Source organism: Tamandua tetradactyla, chromosome 12 (genome assembly GCF_023851605.1).
Source record: "Tamandua tetradactyla isolate mTamTet1 chromosome 12, mTamTet1.pri, whole genome shotgun sequence".
NCBI lineage: Eukaryota > Metazoa > Chordata > Mammalia > Pilosa > Myrmecophagidae > Tamandua > Tamandua tetradactyla.
Window position 1 is genome coordinate 32,294,703 of NC_135338.1, and position 16,334 is coordinate 32,311,036.

The following is a 16,334-nucleotide window of genomic DNA, read 5'->3' on the forward strand; positions in this document are numbered from 1 at the left end:
TTCTAAAGGATCATGTGAGTCATGAACTCCTAAACGAAATTATTTTCTCTTTTCTGGTCTCTCCAAAGCTGGGCTGATTAGACTCATAACAGGACTTTTTTTTTTAATTTTTGTTAATAAAACCAATCAACATACAATATGAACATTTTTTTCATCACATAGTTGTATATTCATCATCATGATGATTTCTTAGAACATTTGCATCAATTCAGAAAAAAAGAGAAAACAAAAAAATCATACATTTCATACCCTTTACCCCTCCCCTTCATTGATCACTAGCATTTCAATCTACTACATTTATTTTGACATTTGTTTCCCCTATTATTTATTTATTTTTAATCCATATGTTTTATTCATCTATCCATACGGTAGATAAAAGAAGCATCAGACACAAGGTTTTCACAATCACACAGTCACATTGCAAAAGCTATCTCATTATACAATCATCTTCAAGAAACATGGCTACTGGAACACAGCTCTACATTTTCAGGCAGTTCCCTACAGCCTCTCTGTTACGCCTTAACTAAAAACATGATATCTATATAATGAGTAGGAATAACCTCCAGGATAACCTCTCGACTCTGTTTGGAATCTCTCAGCCATTGACACTTTATTTTGATTTATTTCTCTCTTCCCCCTTTTGGTTGAGAAGGTTTTCTCAATCCCTTGGTGCTGAGTCCCAGCTCATTCTAGGATTTCTGTCCCACATTGCCAGAAGATCCACACCCCTGGGAGTCATGTCCCACGTAGAGAGGGGGAAGGCGGTGAATTTGCTTGTCGACAGAACAGGACTTTAATCCAAGCCCGTGACAAGTACTTACCTGTTTGAATGACCTAAAACCTAAACAGTGTCCCAGGTCACAATCATTACAAGCACAGATGTTATTTTTCTGCTATTGAACAAAGCGGGCAAAGGTTCTCTAGTAACACAAAGTGGATCACTTGGTAAAGCCAGAGCTGCTTGTAAACTAAGAAAAATCTCAAGAATGGGCATATGACTTCTAGGCATACTCCAGGGAAGAGCTGAGCTAAGGGTATAGAATTATGAACGGCTTGGATAAGATCAGCATGGACTCGTCTATGAAATCCCCAAATACTAGGATTTCAATGTCACTAATGAAGTTTCAGGGGAGTTAAGCTTAGGGCTAATAAAAAGGAATACTACTTCAAACTGTAATGATAAACGCATGGAAGTTATTACCCACAGAGGAAATGTCATCAATACAGAAAAGATCAGAGTAAATTTATGAATTATTGAGCCATACATGAGTAAAGCTGTGTAGATCTCGAAACAGCCATTTTTCAACCCTGGTCCTACATGATCCCAGTTCTCTCTCCTAGTTTTAGGAATTCCAATTCAGTAACTTGGAGTAGGATCCAGGGGTCTATCTATTACTCTTACAAACCTCCCCCAAGTGATTCTGACTCATAACCAGGTATAAGGAACAGTACTTCAATAACCTTTCCTCCAAGGTAGGAGACTATGGGATGGACCACAGGTCTTCCTCAGCCCAGTAATTCCTATGGTTTTAATTACCAAACTGCTTGGTTGGTAGATGGCAATTGAGAGACGGACAGTCTGTGACATGGGAACAAACTCCATAGCGGTCATAATACTGTATCCACTGATCACATCAAGCAATACAGTAAAATAATTCTCTGCTCCTTGATTCATTCAGTACCTTCTCCAAGATCTGTGAGACCTTCCTCCCTCAGGGAATGACCTCAGATCTGAATCAGTTGGGGCTTTTAGAACAAGTTTCTACCTTTGGAAGGAAATATTCAGATCTGCTTGCCAGATAAGATGCAGCCTTCCTTAAAGGCTTCCCTCCTGATTCTTTTTGCACAGGAATTCATTCATTCACTCAGCAAATATTTATGGACTCAAAACTAGGCATATACTCTATGTTGATACTTTGTTGCTGAAAATGAAAATAAATAAGTCAGTGGTAAAACAGACCAGATGTGGTCCCTAGCCTCCTAGGCATCCAACAGGCTATCAAAAAATATTTGTTATTTTAGTATAGTGTGTGGGGACAGCAGAATAGCCATCCCAGAAAAATCTCTCCAAAGGCCCTTCTAACCTCTTAGGAACAAAGCATTTGAGTTCTTTAGGATACATAGTTCTTTAGGATACATAGCTAACCTGAGGCCAAGAACAACTGTAAAAGGAAGGAAGTACCCACCTTTCCTTTTCAAATGTACCTATAAATGAAGGATAAAAATGAATTTCTGGAGGATGAGAACTATGTTTTAATAATCTTTGGGTCTCCAATGTGATCAGTGTTTTTGACTGAGTGAATTAGCATATAATGAATGAAACTTGAATTCCAGTTCTATCACTGTGCATCCCTGTGCAAGTCACAGAATCATTTTGATTCTCAGTTTCCTCATGCATGGGACAATAATTACCTTGCCTACTTGTTAAAATGAGAAACCACGTGTTTTGAGAGCCCTTAGCACTGTGCCTGCCTGAAAAAAAAATTGGTATTCAAAAAAATGTTTATGGTGGTATATGGTTGTTACTCTGAGAACAGGTAAGCTGCAGTTTCCAAGAACTAACTTGTATGGTCAAAGTGCCACCTAGTGGTGCAATCATGTATCATACCCCAAAAGTATAGTCAATTGCTGATTTGAAACCTAAATTGGTGAATAACTAGGAAGGGAAAATAACAAAGTAGCTACTTTACATACTAACATTATATAATCCCCACCAGTGAATGCCACCCCAGCTACATTATTAGAATGACCTGTGAAGCTTTAAAAATGTATACTCCTGATAAGGGTACATGGGTGGTTCAGTGGTAGGATGCGTTTCAATTCCCAGCCCATGTCCACACATACCCCCACCAAAAATAAATAAATAAACAAATAAAAAAACAGCACTGATGCTTGGGCTTTCCCCCCAAGAGATCCTGATTTAATTTACAGGAAGTGCAGCTTAGGCTGCAACATTTTTTTAAAAAGCGGTTTTAATATGCAAGCAGGGTTGAGAACCCCGGCAATAGACTTATAATTATCATCCTTCCTATTTCCCAAATAATGAAAGTAAAACTGAAAGATAAAGTAATTTGCACAAGGTCATTTAGTTATTAATAGCGGGGGGGGGGGTTAAATTTGAGTACACCATTTGTCCTCTACACCATTTTTTCTTTGCAGGGGCTTTTACAGGTCTGATATGCTCCTCTTAGCTTCTACCTGTAGGAGTCTCGAACTCAGAGGCATTAGGGCATTTCACGACCCTGTGAATCAAAGCATCCCAAACAATGGTTTGGTGTTAAACCCGTAATGTGATCAAATGAAGACACTGACTTCCTGAGTCTTCTCTCTCAACTTCCTCTTTCCAGAGATTTATACTGTACTCTTTGTTGATGGATAAATGAGCAATGTGAAGTTGTTTGACTCTGAGCTTAACAACTATGAGATATGTTAAGACATTTTTCTTGTCTGAGATCATGGACATGTCGGATAATTACAACAGATTAAATGTATTACCCATCCATCGTTAAGTTCCAGGAAAGAGTTGACTATACTGCTACTGTATACTTACATGTTTGGCCAAAAACAGTTGCTGTGATAGGCGCTGGGAGGTAAAGGAAAAATGAAAGGATCCAAATGCTAATATCTGAGACTGAGTCCTAGGTTGGCCTCCCACAGAGGTCCTCAGAGGACAGATGATATTGAAAGACCTGAAAAAAAACAGGCTTGTTCCAAACCCATCCTGTAGAGACTGTCAGCTCAGACCAGGCATGGGAAATGAATGAGATCTTGCAGGGTCAGTGAGGAAGGCAAAAGCTTCCTATAGAGCTAGATGAGACCTGGGCCATGGACTGGCTCAATTACTTATCAGGATGATGTCTATGAATTTCATGGGAATGTTTCTTTGATTGGTTCTAGGAAGCATGTGGAAATGGGTGGAGGATGCCAAGTTTCAACCAAATGAACAATGTTAAAAAAAACTAGCCATCTGAAAAGAATATGTCAGGGATCACAAATTATCAAACCCAGGGCCAAATTTAACATGCAGATGTGTTTGGAACTGATTTAACTTAAAGTGTTTTAATATTTTAAAATTAATTGCTGGGTGGGCCATGGTGGCTCAGCAGGCAGAGTTCTTGCCTGCCATGCTGGAGACCCGGGTTCGATTTCCGGCGCCTGCCCGTACAAAAAAATATAAACAAATAAAAATAAAATTAATTGCCAACATTTAACACTGGAGAGAAAGCATATAATAAAATCCAGATTTTGACACCAGACATAAGTGCAGAGATACTTGATTGTCCTGGTCTCTGCTGTATCACCGGAGTCTAGAACAATGTCCAGAATAATAGATGTTCAGTAAATGTCTTGTGAATCAAAATAGTTCCATAAAGTTGGAGTTATTATCATCATTTTACAGTGAAGAAAAGGAATCTCAGAGAGGTTAAGTAATTTGCTTAAGGCCACACAGCTGTACACATTAAAAATCTACCATCGTGGGCGGGCCACGGTGGCTCAGCGGGCAAGAGTGCTTGCCTGCTATGCCGGAGGACCCCGGTTCGATTCCCGGCCCCAGCCCATGTAAAAAACAAACAAACAAACAAAATATAATAAAACAAGAAAATGTTTAAAGATGTTTCCCTTTCTTCCTTCCATCCTTCCTTCCTTCTCTCTGTCTTTCCTTCCCTTCCTCCCTTTAAAAAAAAAAAAAAAAAAAATCTACCATCGCTTTAGAAATTTCAATTTTAGCACTCCAAAAATTGAAAAAAAAAATAGCTGAAATCTCTAAAAAAATCAGAGCAGTCAGCTTGCTTTCGAGCGCTGAAAGGCCCTGATGTGGCCTCCAAAATAAAACAAGGCCTTTCTATCTAGCTAGACTACAAATCCTTCAAGTCAGGAATACTGTCTTATACTTCTTGGCATATCCATGAAGATGACTAGCATATGCATTTGGTAAATGTTTGCTGACAATATACATCATCAAGAAAGTATAGGGTAAGGTGGGAGGATTGTTAAATGATAATCAGTGGGAGGTTGCGAGAGGGGAGGGAGTAAATTCTGCCACAACTGCTTTTCTTCTGATCCACAAACCCCATTTTGCTGTTGGTCTGTTCATGGAAAGCTCTACTGACATTGGTTCAAATAAGAGATGCGAACTTAGGGGGAACATATAAACTAATAAATAGAAACATGAATCTTGGCTGAAATAGGGAAGCTTTCTCCAGATTCTGACCAAGAGAAGGCCAGCGTGGTGTTTCTCTCACATAATGGGCCAAACAGAAGGTTCCTTTTATGGTAGGACAGGGTTCAGTCACTTGTCTATCAACTGGAAGCATTAATGAATGTCTGTGGCAGCAGAGAGGAAGATGAAAGGAGGAACAACAAAAAGGAGATAACTGAAACATTCTCCATGAGAAAAGAGAATCACCAACAAATGTCTTCTCCAAGAAAGATAGGTAGGGCCTTTACAAAGAATTCATGTAACTTCTGGAGAGTTTTGTCACTGAGACATTGTGTTTGTATGAATATATTAGCAAAAGCACAAGAGTAAGAAGAATGGATGTCCAGCCTCTTCATTGTGCATTAACAAGTGAACCACTTTGGAAGCAGGAGAGGCAAAAGAAGCTGTCTTGGAACCCTGCCACGCTTATTTCTTCCTCCAACCTTTTCTGGTGTCAGTCCTCGTCTTGGTTTGCTAAAGCTGCCAGAAAGCAATATGTCAGAAATGGAACAGCTTTTAAAAAGGGAATTTATTAAGTTGCAAGTTTGCTGTTCTAAGGCCATGAAAATGTCCAAACTAAGGCATCCAGAAAAAGATACCTTGGTCCAAGAAAGGCTGATGGGTCAGGAACACCTCGATCAGCTGGGAACGCATGTGGCTGGCATCTGCTGGGGTCCTTGGCTTCTCATTTCACATAGCTTCCCAGGGGACGTCTTCTTTCTTCATCTCCAAACATCTGGGTCTCTTGTTGGCTCTGAAGCATTTTCCAAAATGGTTCCTTCTTAAAGTACTCCAGTAAGCAAACCCACCTTGATTGGGTAGAGACACATCTCCATGGAAACCACCTGATCAGAAGGTCCCACCCAGAATTTGGTGGGTCATATCTCTGTGGAAACAACTTAATCAAGAGATCCCTACCAAGCAATACTGAACCTGGGTTAAAGCACATGGGTTTTCTCGGGGGTACACAACCAGTTTCAAAGCAGCACATTCCCCTCATCTGGAGGATCCTGCCTTCTTCCCTCTGTCTAAATCTCACTCAGTCTCTGAGAACCAACGCAAGTTCTTGTGTCTCCCTGACAACTCCAGCTGCCCGCCCTGCCCTTGAACTCCTATAGTTCATCTGCTGTGTGCCATACGACTCTCACTAGATTAAGCTTGTAAACTCCTCGAGGACAAGGGCCATTTCTTCTGCTGCTGCTACATGTCCCACAATGCTGACAGCCTGAAGGACCCTCTGTACAGACTTGCTGACTCACTGACTGAAGAGTTCAGTTCAGCTCTCTTGTTCTTGCCAGCAATGCTAAGAGTGCACAATACACTCCTTTCACTATTAAGTGACAAACTCAAAGATAGAGGAGCCAAGAAAGAATTGTACAGAAGTATTCATTGTCTTGACTGTTTCATGATAACCAGATCCTAGAATCATTAGGTTTGAAAAATGTGGAAATAATTTTGCCATATAAGATGGTGCTCTTTGGATTAGTATTTCACTTGTAACTACCTGCATAAGTTATATGAATTCATGTGCCTAAGTTGCATGAATCCAGGAAAAGGGTGATTTTTCTGTTATGTCATTGATCAATATCCCCTAAAATTCTTTTTTCCCATTTCATAGCTGCTAAGAGTTAAGGGGAAAATATTGCTTTTTTATATTTCTGATGAAAACAGTGGCAACTGAAGAGAGGATGTGATTAAGTAAAAATGAGAAAGGGTCATTCTGTCATTTTCATCAAATGTCCCAAAGCTTTTTAGGGCATCCATAGCAATTGATTTTTAGGAAAGAAAGCTGGATTCCCACTACTTTGAATTCTGGGTCCCTCCTTTTCCATGGCAATTTTCTGGGTAGCATGTGCTCTTATTATGGAATCCCTTCTTATGATACAGATACAGTGTGCAGCTGTTTCATGATGCTGAAATTTTTTAAGCATTTAGTACATTGGAGCTCATGAACATTGCTAATGGATCTTGTGAAACTGTTAAGATGCTTCCCAGGAATCTAAAAATGCTCACATTCAACCACAGTACGAAAAGGGAAATGGTTATGATGACTTGGTTTTCTTGTGATAGTGAGGAATATGGCTTCACTTTGCCCTGTGGGCTGTAGTTAAAGAACCTGCTATAGAACAAGACTAGGTTTGTGTATAAAAACTTTCACCTGAGCTGTTTCTTTCCTAGAGAAATGGAATTCTAGTTTGGACATTAGAGGGCTTTGGGAAGCTTGCAAAAGATGCTGGATCTTTTAATAGTTTTATTGTAGTAAAATTTAGAACTCCTACCCATATTTCATATAGAAACAAGGCTAGGCTTGTGTATAAAAACCTTCACCTGAGCTGTTTCTTTCCTAGAGAAATGAAGTTCTAGTTTGGGCATTAGAGGGCTTTGGGAAGCCTGTAAAAGATGCTGGATCTTTTTATAGTTTTACTGTAGTAAAATTTAGAGCTCCAACCCATATTTCATATATGACCCTTCTAGGGCATCAAAAGATATGCCTTATCACCCAATGTGATTGTTACATATCAATTTGCTTTAACCCTCTGTGTAAATGATGCACATTAGGCAATGAGGCCTGCTGTTAGATTCTTCTTTATAAACATAGTGATCAAAGAGATTATACAATGTCAATTTAAGAGGCGGAATGTGGTCAGGTCCACTACAGCCTGTGCGTTGGAGCAAGCAAAGACCTCGGCCCAGAGATGAGTACCTTTTCTTCCAGGGAAGGTGGAAAAATAGTCTCTCTGAGTATTTACCCAGCTAGTGAGCTGAGTTGTCAGGATATCCGAATGGTCCTATTGCAATCTTCTTTTCCCAGGCCGTGCGGAGATCTTTGACAAGCAATGAGTGTCTTCTGCTTCTCGCATTCAGGCCCAGGACCAGACTCTGTGACCACGGATTTGGTGTGTGGGGTCTCACGGCCTGCACAGAAATTTGACAGATGATTGCAAATGCCAAACGTGGTTTCATGTGAGAGGTAGACACAAAGAGAAAGTCTCTTTAACCATGGTTTGTGAGGATAGCTCTATTACCTACTACACTAGATAAGAAAATAGAATCTAGGCGTTAAAGGCCTGCCTCCCCAGCCAGAAGCCTAACATGGAGAATAGTTGTGAACTACTCACCCAAGAAGGCTTTGGTTTCTTCGTGGGGAACTTTGTGATTAGCCTGTGTTTTCTATATCTTTATTATTTTGCAGAAACAGCAGCAATTATGTGACACTCATAGCTATGACTAAAGAGCCTCATTCCTGGATGTGCTGAGGAGGTGGGTTCACTGAGGGTGAATAGCCCTTGGGGACACAGCACTACTCTCTTTCAATCCACAAACCAATACAGTGATGGCCAAGGTTTTACTTGCCCCTGGGTTAAGGCACCCCCAAGAGTTTGAGTAGTTCTAATGTCAGTCCAACTGAGTGTCTACATTACTCTGTGGAATACTAAGAGGGATATCCTCTCCACCCCTAAATGAATTCTCAGGCTGGGACTAAAGTACAAAAAGATTTAAATATAAATCAAGCTAACAAATTACTGAGTAAAATATATTCTATCACCTACCTTGACAAGAAGAGCAGGGTTGAATTTGGAATTCTCCAACTCTTTGGAGTTCCTTAACATGGTGGCCCAAGGAAAGCTGACCCTCAGCCCACTCTTCTTCTTTTCCTATTCCCAGCTCTCTCCCACACTCTGAGGACCTCACACTTACAAATGTGGACCCTCTAGACTATATATATATATATTTCCAAGCTCTGTTCACATGCCCTGAAAAGTACTATCTGTTGGCCACTCGTTGAGTCTAAGGATACACACACTGGCAGTACTGCCCACACTTGGGGGAAGAGACCAACCCACACAAGCCCTAAAAGTAGATAAGATATTCCAGCTCCTGGGTACCTAGAAGGTAGGGTGTGGCCTTTTTGGTGCCTTTAACTTCTTGTTCTTGTGGAGAAAAAGAAGGCCAAAAAGTCAGAGCTGAGTCCTCCAAAGCTTAGACCCCAGGGCAGGGATGTTTCCTGCTCCAGAATAAGGGCATTACTGGTTAGATCATTGCTAGCCATCTTGACATAAGATTGCTCCCAGGAAATACCCTGTTTCTGACAGTACCTTCTAAACTGGTGATGCGTCATGAAGGCACAGGGTCACAAGCTCTATGGTGCCCAATACTAAGTATATTGGTAATAGAGGAGAAACAAGGTTTGAAATATACAGGGCCAGAAGCTAATCTACGGAAATTTCTTCCAATCATCACATGTATAAAATTATAAGTTAGGATTTAGTTCTCATTGATGCCTAGTCAGAAAAGTTCTCTCCTGATAATGCAGTATATATAATCATAAAATATACCATACAATTTTTTATAGGGTAAAGCAAAATAGAATTTATCAGAGTTTGGGTATTTATAGGGAACAAACCTATAGTGATACTAAAAACAGTGAATTTACATGTAAAGTCACACATTGTATTCATCTACTACTAATAACAAAAAAAATTATACAATCATGCTAAAGAAAGGATGAATTGTCCTTTTATTCTCTTATGAATATATTACAAAATCCTTGTCATACGAAAAAGCAATTAAAAAGTACACAGTCAACATTTTTTTTGGAAAAGTATTATAGAGTGTGTCAGTCCATTAACAATATTATGTGATTTTTTTTCTGGATTTTGTAATATTTGAGGCATAGAATAAATAATTTTCTTAAAATTTGTAACTTATAGTGCTTTCTTCCCTTATTCTCATTTTAAATAAATATTCATTTTATACTAATTGTTCTAGTTTGCTAGCTGCCAGAAGGCAATATGCCAGAAACGGAACAGCTTTTAAAAAGGGGAATTTAATAAATTGCAAGTTCACAGTTCTAAGACTGTGAAAATGTCCAAATTAAAGCAAGGCTATAGAAATATCCAATCTAAGGCATCCAGGGAAAGATACCTTGGTTCAAGAAGGCTGATGATGTTCAGGGTTTCTCTCTCAACTGGAAAGGCACATGGAGAACAAACATGCTAGCTTTCTCTCCAGGCTCCTTGTTTCATGAAGCTGCCCCAGGGGTGTTCATCTCCAGAGGTCTCTGGCTGCACTGGTTCTCCCGTCTCTCTTGGATCTCACACTCTCCCATGGCTGTCTCATCATTCTCATCATTCCTTCCAAAATGCTTCCTCTTTTTAAGTATTCCGGTAAGCTAACTGTTCTAGTTTGCTAGCTGCCAGAATGCAATATACCAGAAACAGAAGGGCTTTTAAAAAAAAGGAAATTTAATAAGTTGCTAGTTTACAGTTCTAAGGCCAAGAAAATGTCCCAATTAAAACAAATCTATAGAAATGTCCAATCTAAGGCATCCAGAGAAAGATACCTTGGTTCAAGAAGGCTGATGAAGTTCAGGGTTTCTCTCTCAAGTGGAAGGACCATGGCAAACACAGTCAGAGTTTCTCTCTCATCTGGAAAGGCACATGGTGAACACGGTCAGGGTTCCTCTTGCATCCCGAATGGCACATGCTGAACACGGTGTCATCTGCTAGCTTCTTCTCCTGGCTTCCTGTTTCATGAAGCTTCCCGGGAGGCATTTTCCTTCTTCATCTCCAAAGGTTGCTGGCTGGTGGACTCTGCTTCCTGTGGCTATGTCGTTCTGCTCTGCTCTCTCTGAATCTCTCTCATTCTCCAAAATGTTTCCTCTTTTATAGGGCTTCAGAAACTAATCAAGACCCACCCAGATGGGTGGAGACATGTCGTCACCTAATCCAGCTTAACAACCACTCTTGATTGGGTTACATCTCCAGGGAGATGATCTAGTTACAGATTCAAACATACAGTATTGAATAGGGATTATTCTGCCTTTACAAAATGGAATTTTGATTAAAATATGGCTTTTCTAGGGGACATACATCCTTTCAAACCAGCATATTAATCAAGACCCACTTGGAATGGGTTGAGTCATATCTTCCTCTAATCTAAGGTTAATACCCACAGTTGGGTGAGTCACATCTCTATGGAGAAAATCTAATCAAAAGATTACAACCTACATTATTGAATAGAGAGTAAAAGAAATGTTGCTCCCACAAGATTGGATCAGGATGAAAACAGGCTTTTCTAGGGCACGTAATTCTTTCAAACCAGCATTTTTTTGGAAAAAGTATTATGAGTGTGTCAGTCCAATAGTAATATTATGTGAGTTTTCTGGATTTTGTAATGTTTGAGGTATTTATTAATTTTTTAAAACTTGTATATTATAGTGATTTTCCCTTATTCTCATTCTAAATAAATATTTATTTCATACATTTTAGATTTGTAATTTTGATTATTTTCCTTAAAAAAAGTGTCCCCAAGAATAGTTGCTTAATATGTGCAGAATGTTTAACTAGATTGAACTTAAAAGTTTGGAAATGTTATGATGAAAAAAAGAGGTGATGATGTGACGAAAAAAGAGGTGATGGTAGCACGATATTATGAGAATAATTAACAGTGCTGAATGGTGTGTGAATGTGGTGGAAAGGGGAAATTTAGAGACATGTATGTCACCAGAAGGAGATTTGGACGTTAAAATAGGTGGATGTATAACGCAGTGAATCTTGTGGTGGGCAATGTTCATGATTAACTGTACAAATATTAAACTCTTTCATGAACTAGAATAAAGTATGGTATTCTTACAAGTAGTTAATAATAGAGGGGTATATGGGTAACATGTACCCATTGCAAACTATGGACTATAGTTAACACTCTTTCATCAAGAGTAACAAATATACCACATCAATACTATCGGTCAATAATAGGGGTGGATAAAGGGCAAGGGAGGATTTGGGTTTCCTTTTTAAATTTCTGTTTATTTATTTATTTATTTTGGGGGCTTCCTTTTAATTTTTATTTCTTCTTTGGAGTAATGAAAATGTTCTAAAATTGAACATGGGGTTGTATGCACAAATATGATACTGTGAGCCAGGGCCTGTATACTTTGGATGATTTGTATGGAGTGTGAATATATTTAAATAAAATTGCATTAAAAAAGGCTCCCCAAATTGTGTAAGCATTAGGACCCACAATACCTTGGTGGTACTAATGGGCAGTTTCATTGAACTCACTTCTTACATTTCCAATCAGTGTTTTTAAAAAATGTACCACATTTGAGGGAGAGTCCCAAGAGAACAAAGCAAAGTGAGCATCAGTAAGAAATACTGAATGCTGAAAAGGATGTTTTCAGGCATTTAAATGTAAGCAATTCTTTTCAATTATTACTAGTACTCACCCTAAGTTGTGTCCTTAGCTGGACAGAAACTCTCAATAGGAGAACTGAAGCAGCAATGTTAATGACCCTGATAATGACCCTGACTCTTTGAAATGTAACCAGAAGGTTTTTAGGATTACTAAATTTATCATTATACAGTGGATCGATGCACAGATTAAATTTTAATGTGGTTTCTTTTAGATTCAGTGTATTTTTTCAATATGGAAGTCAACTTATCAAATCATATCATGAAATATTTATACCTTTTAATATTGTCTCACCATATTTCATTATAAAATGTTTAATTTTTTTCACCTATTAACAAAAAATAATGTTATTTGCTATTTTCTGGCCAATTAATCTTTAGTAATATGATATTTTAAAAAGTACATATAGGTAAGTTTGTGTGTGTATATCTTACTCTTTCATTAAATACACAGGAAAATGTTTATGATGTCTAAGAAAGTTAAGGGAATTATTTCTGATTTTTATTTTTGATTATGTCTAATTAATCTCAAAAGCCAAACATAAGACTTTAATAAATGCGCACATGCACATTTACAGAAGGAACATCATGCTTTTTATCATATTCTTTATTTCACAAGTAACTTATAATTTCAACGATACGTTGTGTCACTTTATAGTTAGGTAATGAAAAACATGTTTTTTTATTATTTTGTAATTATTTAAAAACTAGATAAATCAATTATATTTGACCATATACTTTTTTTATGACTAAACTTTTCATTTTGAGATAATTGTAGATTCATATCAAGTTGCGAAAAATAATACAGAGTGATTCTATGTACCCTTTACCCAGTTGCCTCCATTGGTACACCTTGAAAAACTGTAGTATGATAACAAAACCAGGCTATTGACATTGACACAGTCAAGATTCAGAACATTTCCTGCCTCACAAGGATCCCTCATATTGTCCTTTTTTTTTTAAGGCTTTAATTGTGAAATAGAACATATATACAAAAAAGCAGTGAATTTACAATACATTTTAACAAGTATTTATAGAACAGATTTCAAAGTTTGTATGGCGTACAGTTCCATAATTTCAGATTTTTCCTTCTAGGTGCTCCAAGACACTGGAGACTAAAAGAAATACCAATACAATGATTCAGCAGTCGTACTCATTTGTTAAATCCTATCTCCTCCATTATAACGCTTCCTTCTCCTTTGATCCTTCTCTCAGTTTTCAGGGATATTTGGGCTATGTCCATTCTAACTTTTTCATGTTGAAAAGGGGTGTTGACAATAAAGGATAGGAGAATGGAAGTAGGTGACATTCTAGGAGAGGTTGGTCCCTCTGAGTTTCAGGATTTATCTGGCTTATGAACCATTTGGAAGTTATAGGCTTCTGGAAAGTAAACTTAGTGCGTTATGCTTTTGTAGAATCTCAGATGGAACCCAAGGTGTTCTTCAGGGTTAACAGGAATGATGTTGGTTAGGATTTGACAAACTGTGGCAATTAGCGATATCTAACTTAAGTTTGCATAAAGAGTAGCCTCCAGAATAGCCTCTTGACTCTATTTGAACTCTCTTAGCCACTGATACCTTATTTTGTTACATTTCTTTTCCCCCTTTTGGTCAGGAAGGTGTTGTCGAACCCATGGTGCCAGGGCAAGGCTCATCCCTGGGAGTCATATCCCCGCATTGCCAGGGAGACTTTCACCCCTGGATATCATTGGACCATATAATTTTAACTTCAACTTTCAAGATACATCCCTTTTATTTATCAATTATTTTATGATACTCTTTGACTAATATATTTGAAATGAAAAATGAAGTCATGATAAAAAGTAAATCTGATCTGCATGCAAATGTTTATAACAGCTTTATTCATAATCACCAAAAACAGGAAGCAATCAAGATGTTCTTCAGTAGGTGACTGTATAAGCAAACTAGATCATCTTTACAATGGAACAATATCCAATGATAAAAAAAAACAATAAGCTAACAAGACACGGAGGAAACTTAAATGCACATTGCTAAGTGAAAGAAGCCAGTATGAAAAGTCTACATACCATATGACTCCAGTTACATGACCTCTGGGAAAGGCATAAAAGGGTCAGTAGTTGCCAGTGAATGGGTGAAACACAGGGATGAATAGGTACAGCAGTATAGGTTAATGACCCTGTGGGCCTTAGTTCATCCAGCCCGATTATTATTATTTGGTAAAATAATCTTACAAATTAATAAGAGCCATTGCTCTCAAAGTTAGTGTGAGATCTGTTTCACATTTCTCAAAGGTAAGACCTATATCCTTAAGATTTTAAATAGAATATATAAACAAACGTATAAAGTAAAACATGAAAATGCTTCTCTTGCCAATAATCTCACTCTCTAGAGACAACCTCGGTGACTTCTCAGATATATCTTTCAAGATATTCAACTGTGCAAACACACACATGGTTTTAGAGAAAATATATATACCTGTACATAGCTTTCATCTTTTTAAACAAAAATCAGGACATATATATTGTTCTGCAATCTGCTCTTTCAATTTACAATATATTTTGGATATCATTCATTGTCATTCTTTTTACCAACTGTCTATTAATAGTAATTTCCAATTTTGAAATTATAAGCAATGAGAATCTGTGTATATATACTGTGATTATTTTTCAGGATAGATTCCTAGAAGTAGAATTACTGGGTCAAAGATATTCAAATTTTGCTATTGATGAAATGGCATTCAAAATCTATACCAATATTTCTCAACCTTAGCATTATTGATATTTTGGTTGGATAACTCTTTGTAGTGGGGGCTGTCCTATGCATTGTAGAATGTTTAATAGCATCCCCGGCCTCTACCCAGTAGATACCAGTAAATACCCGCTCTGTTGTGACAACCAAAAATGTCTCTTGACATTGCCAAATTCCCTTGGAGAGAAAATCATGCTTGGTTGAGAATCCCTGCCCTAGAAAATATTTTTCCTTTGATTTCTCTTTCGTTCCACCCTCCTTTCAGCCACTTATCCTGCTCTCCTTCCTTCATAGAGGAAAGACACTTATTAATTTGTGATTTAGTATAAAGCCTCCAGTATATTTGAAGTTTAAGTAAAGAATGCATGAAAAATGCAAAAATCAATCCAAAGGAATAGCCATTTAATGATGGATTTTAGTCGGGGAGATAATTTGGGGCACTTTCCTGATAAACTTCAAATCATTCTATGCAGACCTAATTATGAGATTGGATCTTTTCTATGGCAGCTATGAAGAATAATTATTAAATTCTGTAATCTGAACGTCAAACTCCTTTGATGTAAAAAAAAAAAAAGGAAATTCTATCAACTCCTAAAAAAACATAAAAACACGGTTAGTCCTGATTATAGATCAGGATGATGAAACAAGTTAGTTAGGGAAAGTAACGCTTGTTTAAAAAAAATACTGTTTTTTTAAAAAATTTATTTATTAATTAAAAAAATAAGAAACAAAATAAAACATACATAATCAGTAATTCACAATATCATCACCTAGTTGCATATGCATCATTTCTTAGAACATTTGCATCAATTCAGAAAAAGAAACAAAAAGACAATAGAAAAAGAAATGAAACGAACACAGGAAAGAAAAAAAAAAAGATTATACCTATCATGCCCCTTATCCTTTGCCCTCATTGATCACCAGCACCTCAAACCAAATTTATTTTAACATTTCTTCCCCCTATCACTTATCCCCATTCCATATGTTCTACTCATCTGTCGACAGGGCAGACAAAAGGAGCATCAGACACAAGGTTTTCACAATCACACAGTCAATCATCCTCAAGAAACACGGCTACTGGAACACAGTTCTACATTTTCAGGCAGTTCCCTCCAGCCTCTCCTTTATGTCTTGAATAACAAGATGATATCTACTTGATGCATAAGAGCAACCTCCAGGATAACCTCTGGACTCTGTTAGGAATCTCTCAGC

General features: G+C 37.7%; 1 protein-coding gene across 3 annotated transcripts in view; it reads right to left on the reverse strand.

The window, feature by feature from the left end:
* The window catches only part of HEATR4 (HEAT repeat containing 4), an 85,430-nt gene that overhangs the window by 3,423 nt on the left and 65,673 nt on the right, over positions 1 to 16,334 (reverse strand). The window contains exon 17 of one of the 3 annotated variants that reach the window (XM_077122978.1): positions 7,551 to 8,116. The exons of 1 other annotated variant lie outside the window; for it this stretch is intronic. In XM_077122978.1, coding sequence (XP_076979093.1) covers positions 7,955 to 8,116 — 162 coding nt within the window. In that variant the 3' untranslated portion in view covers positions 7,551 to 7,954. Of the gene's footprint in view, positions 1 to 7,550; positions 8,117 to 16,334 lie in introns of those variants that run through there. One more of the 3 variants, XM_077122979.1, reaches the window with a different exon arrangement.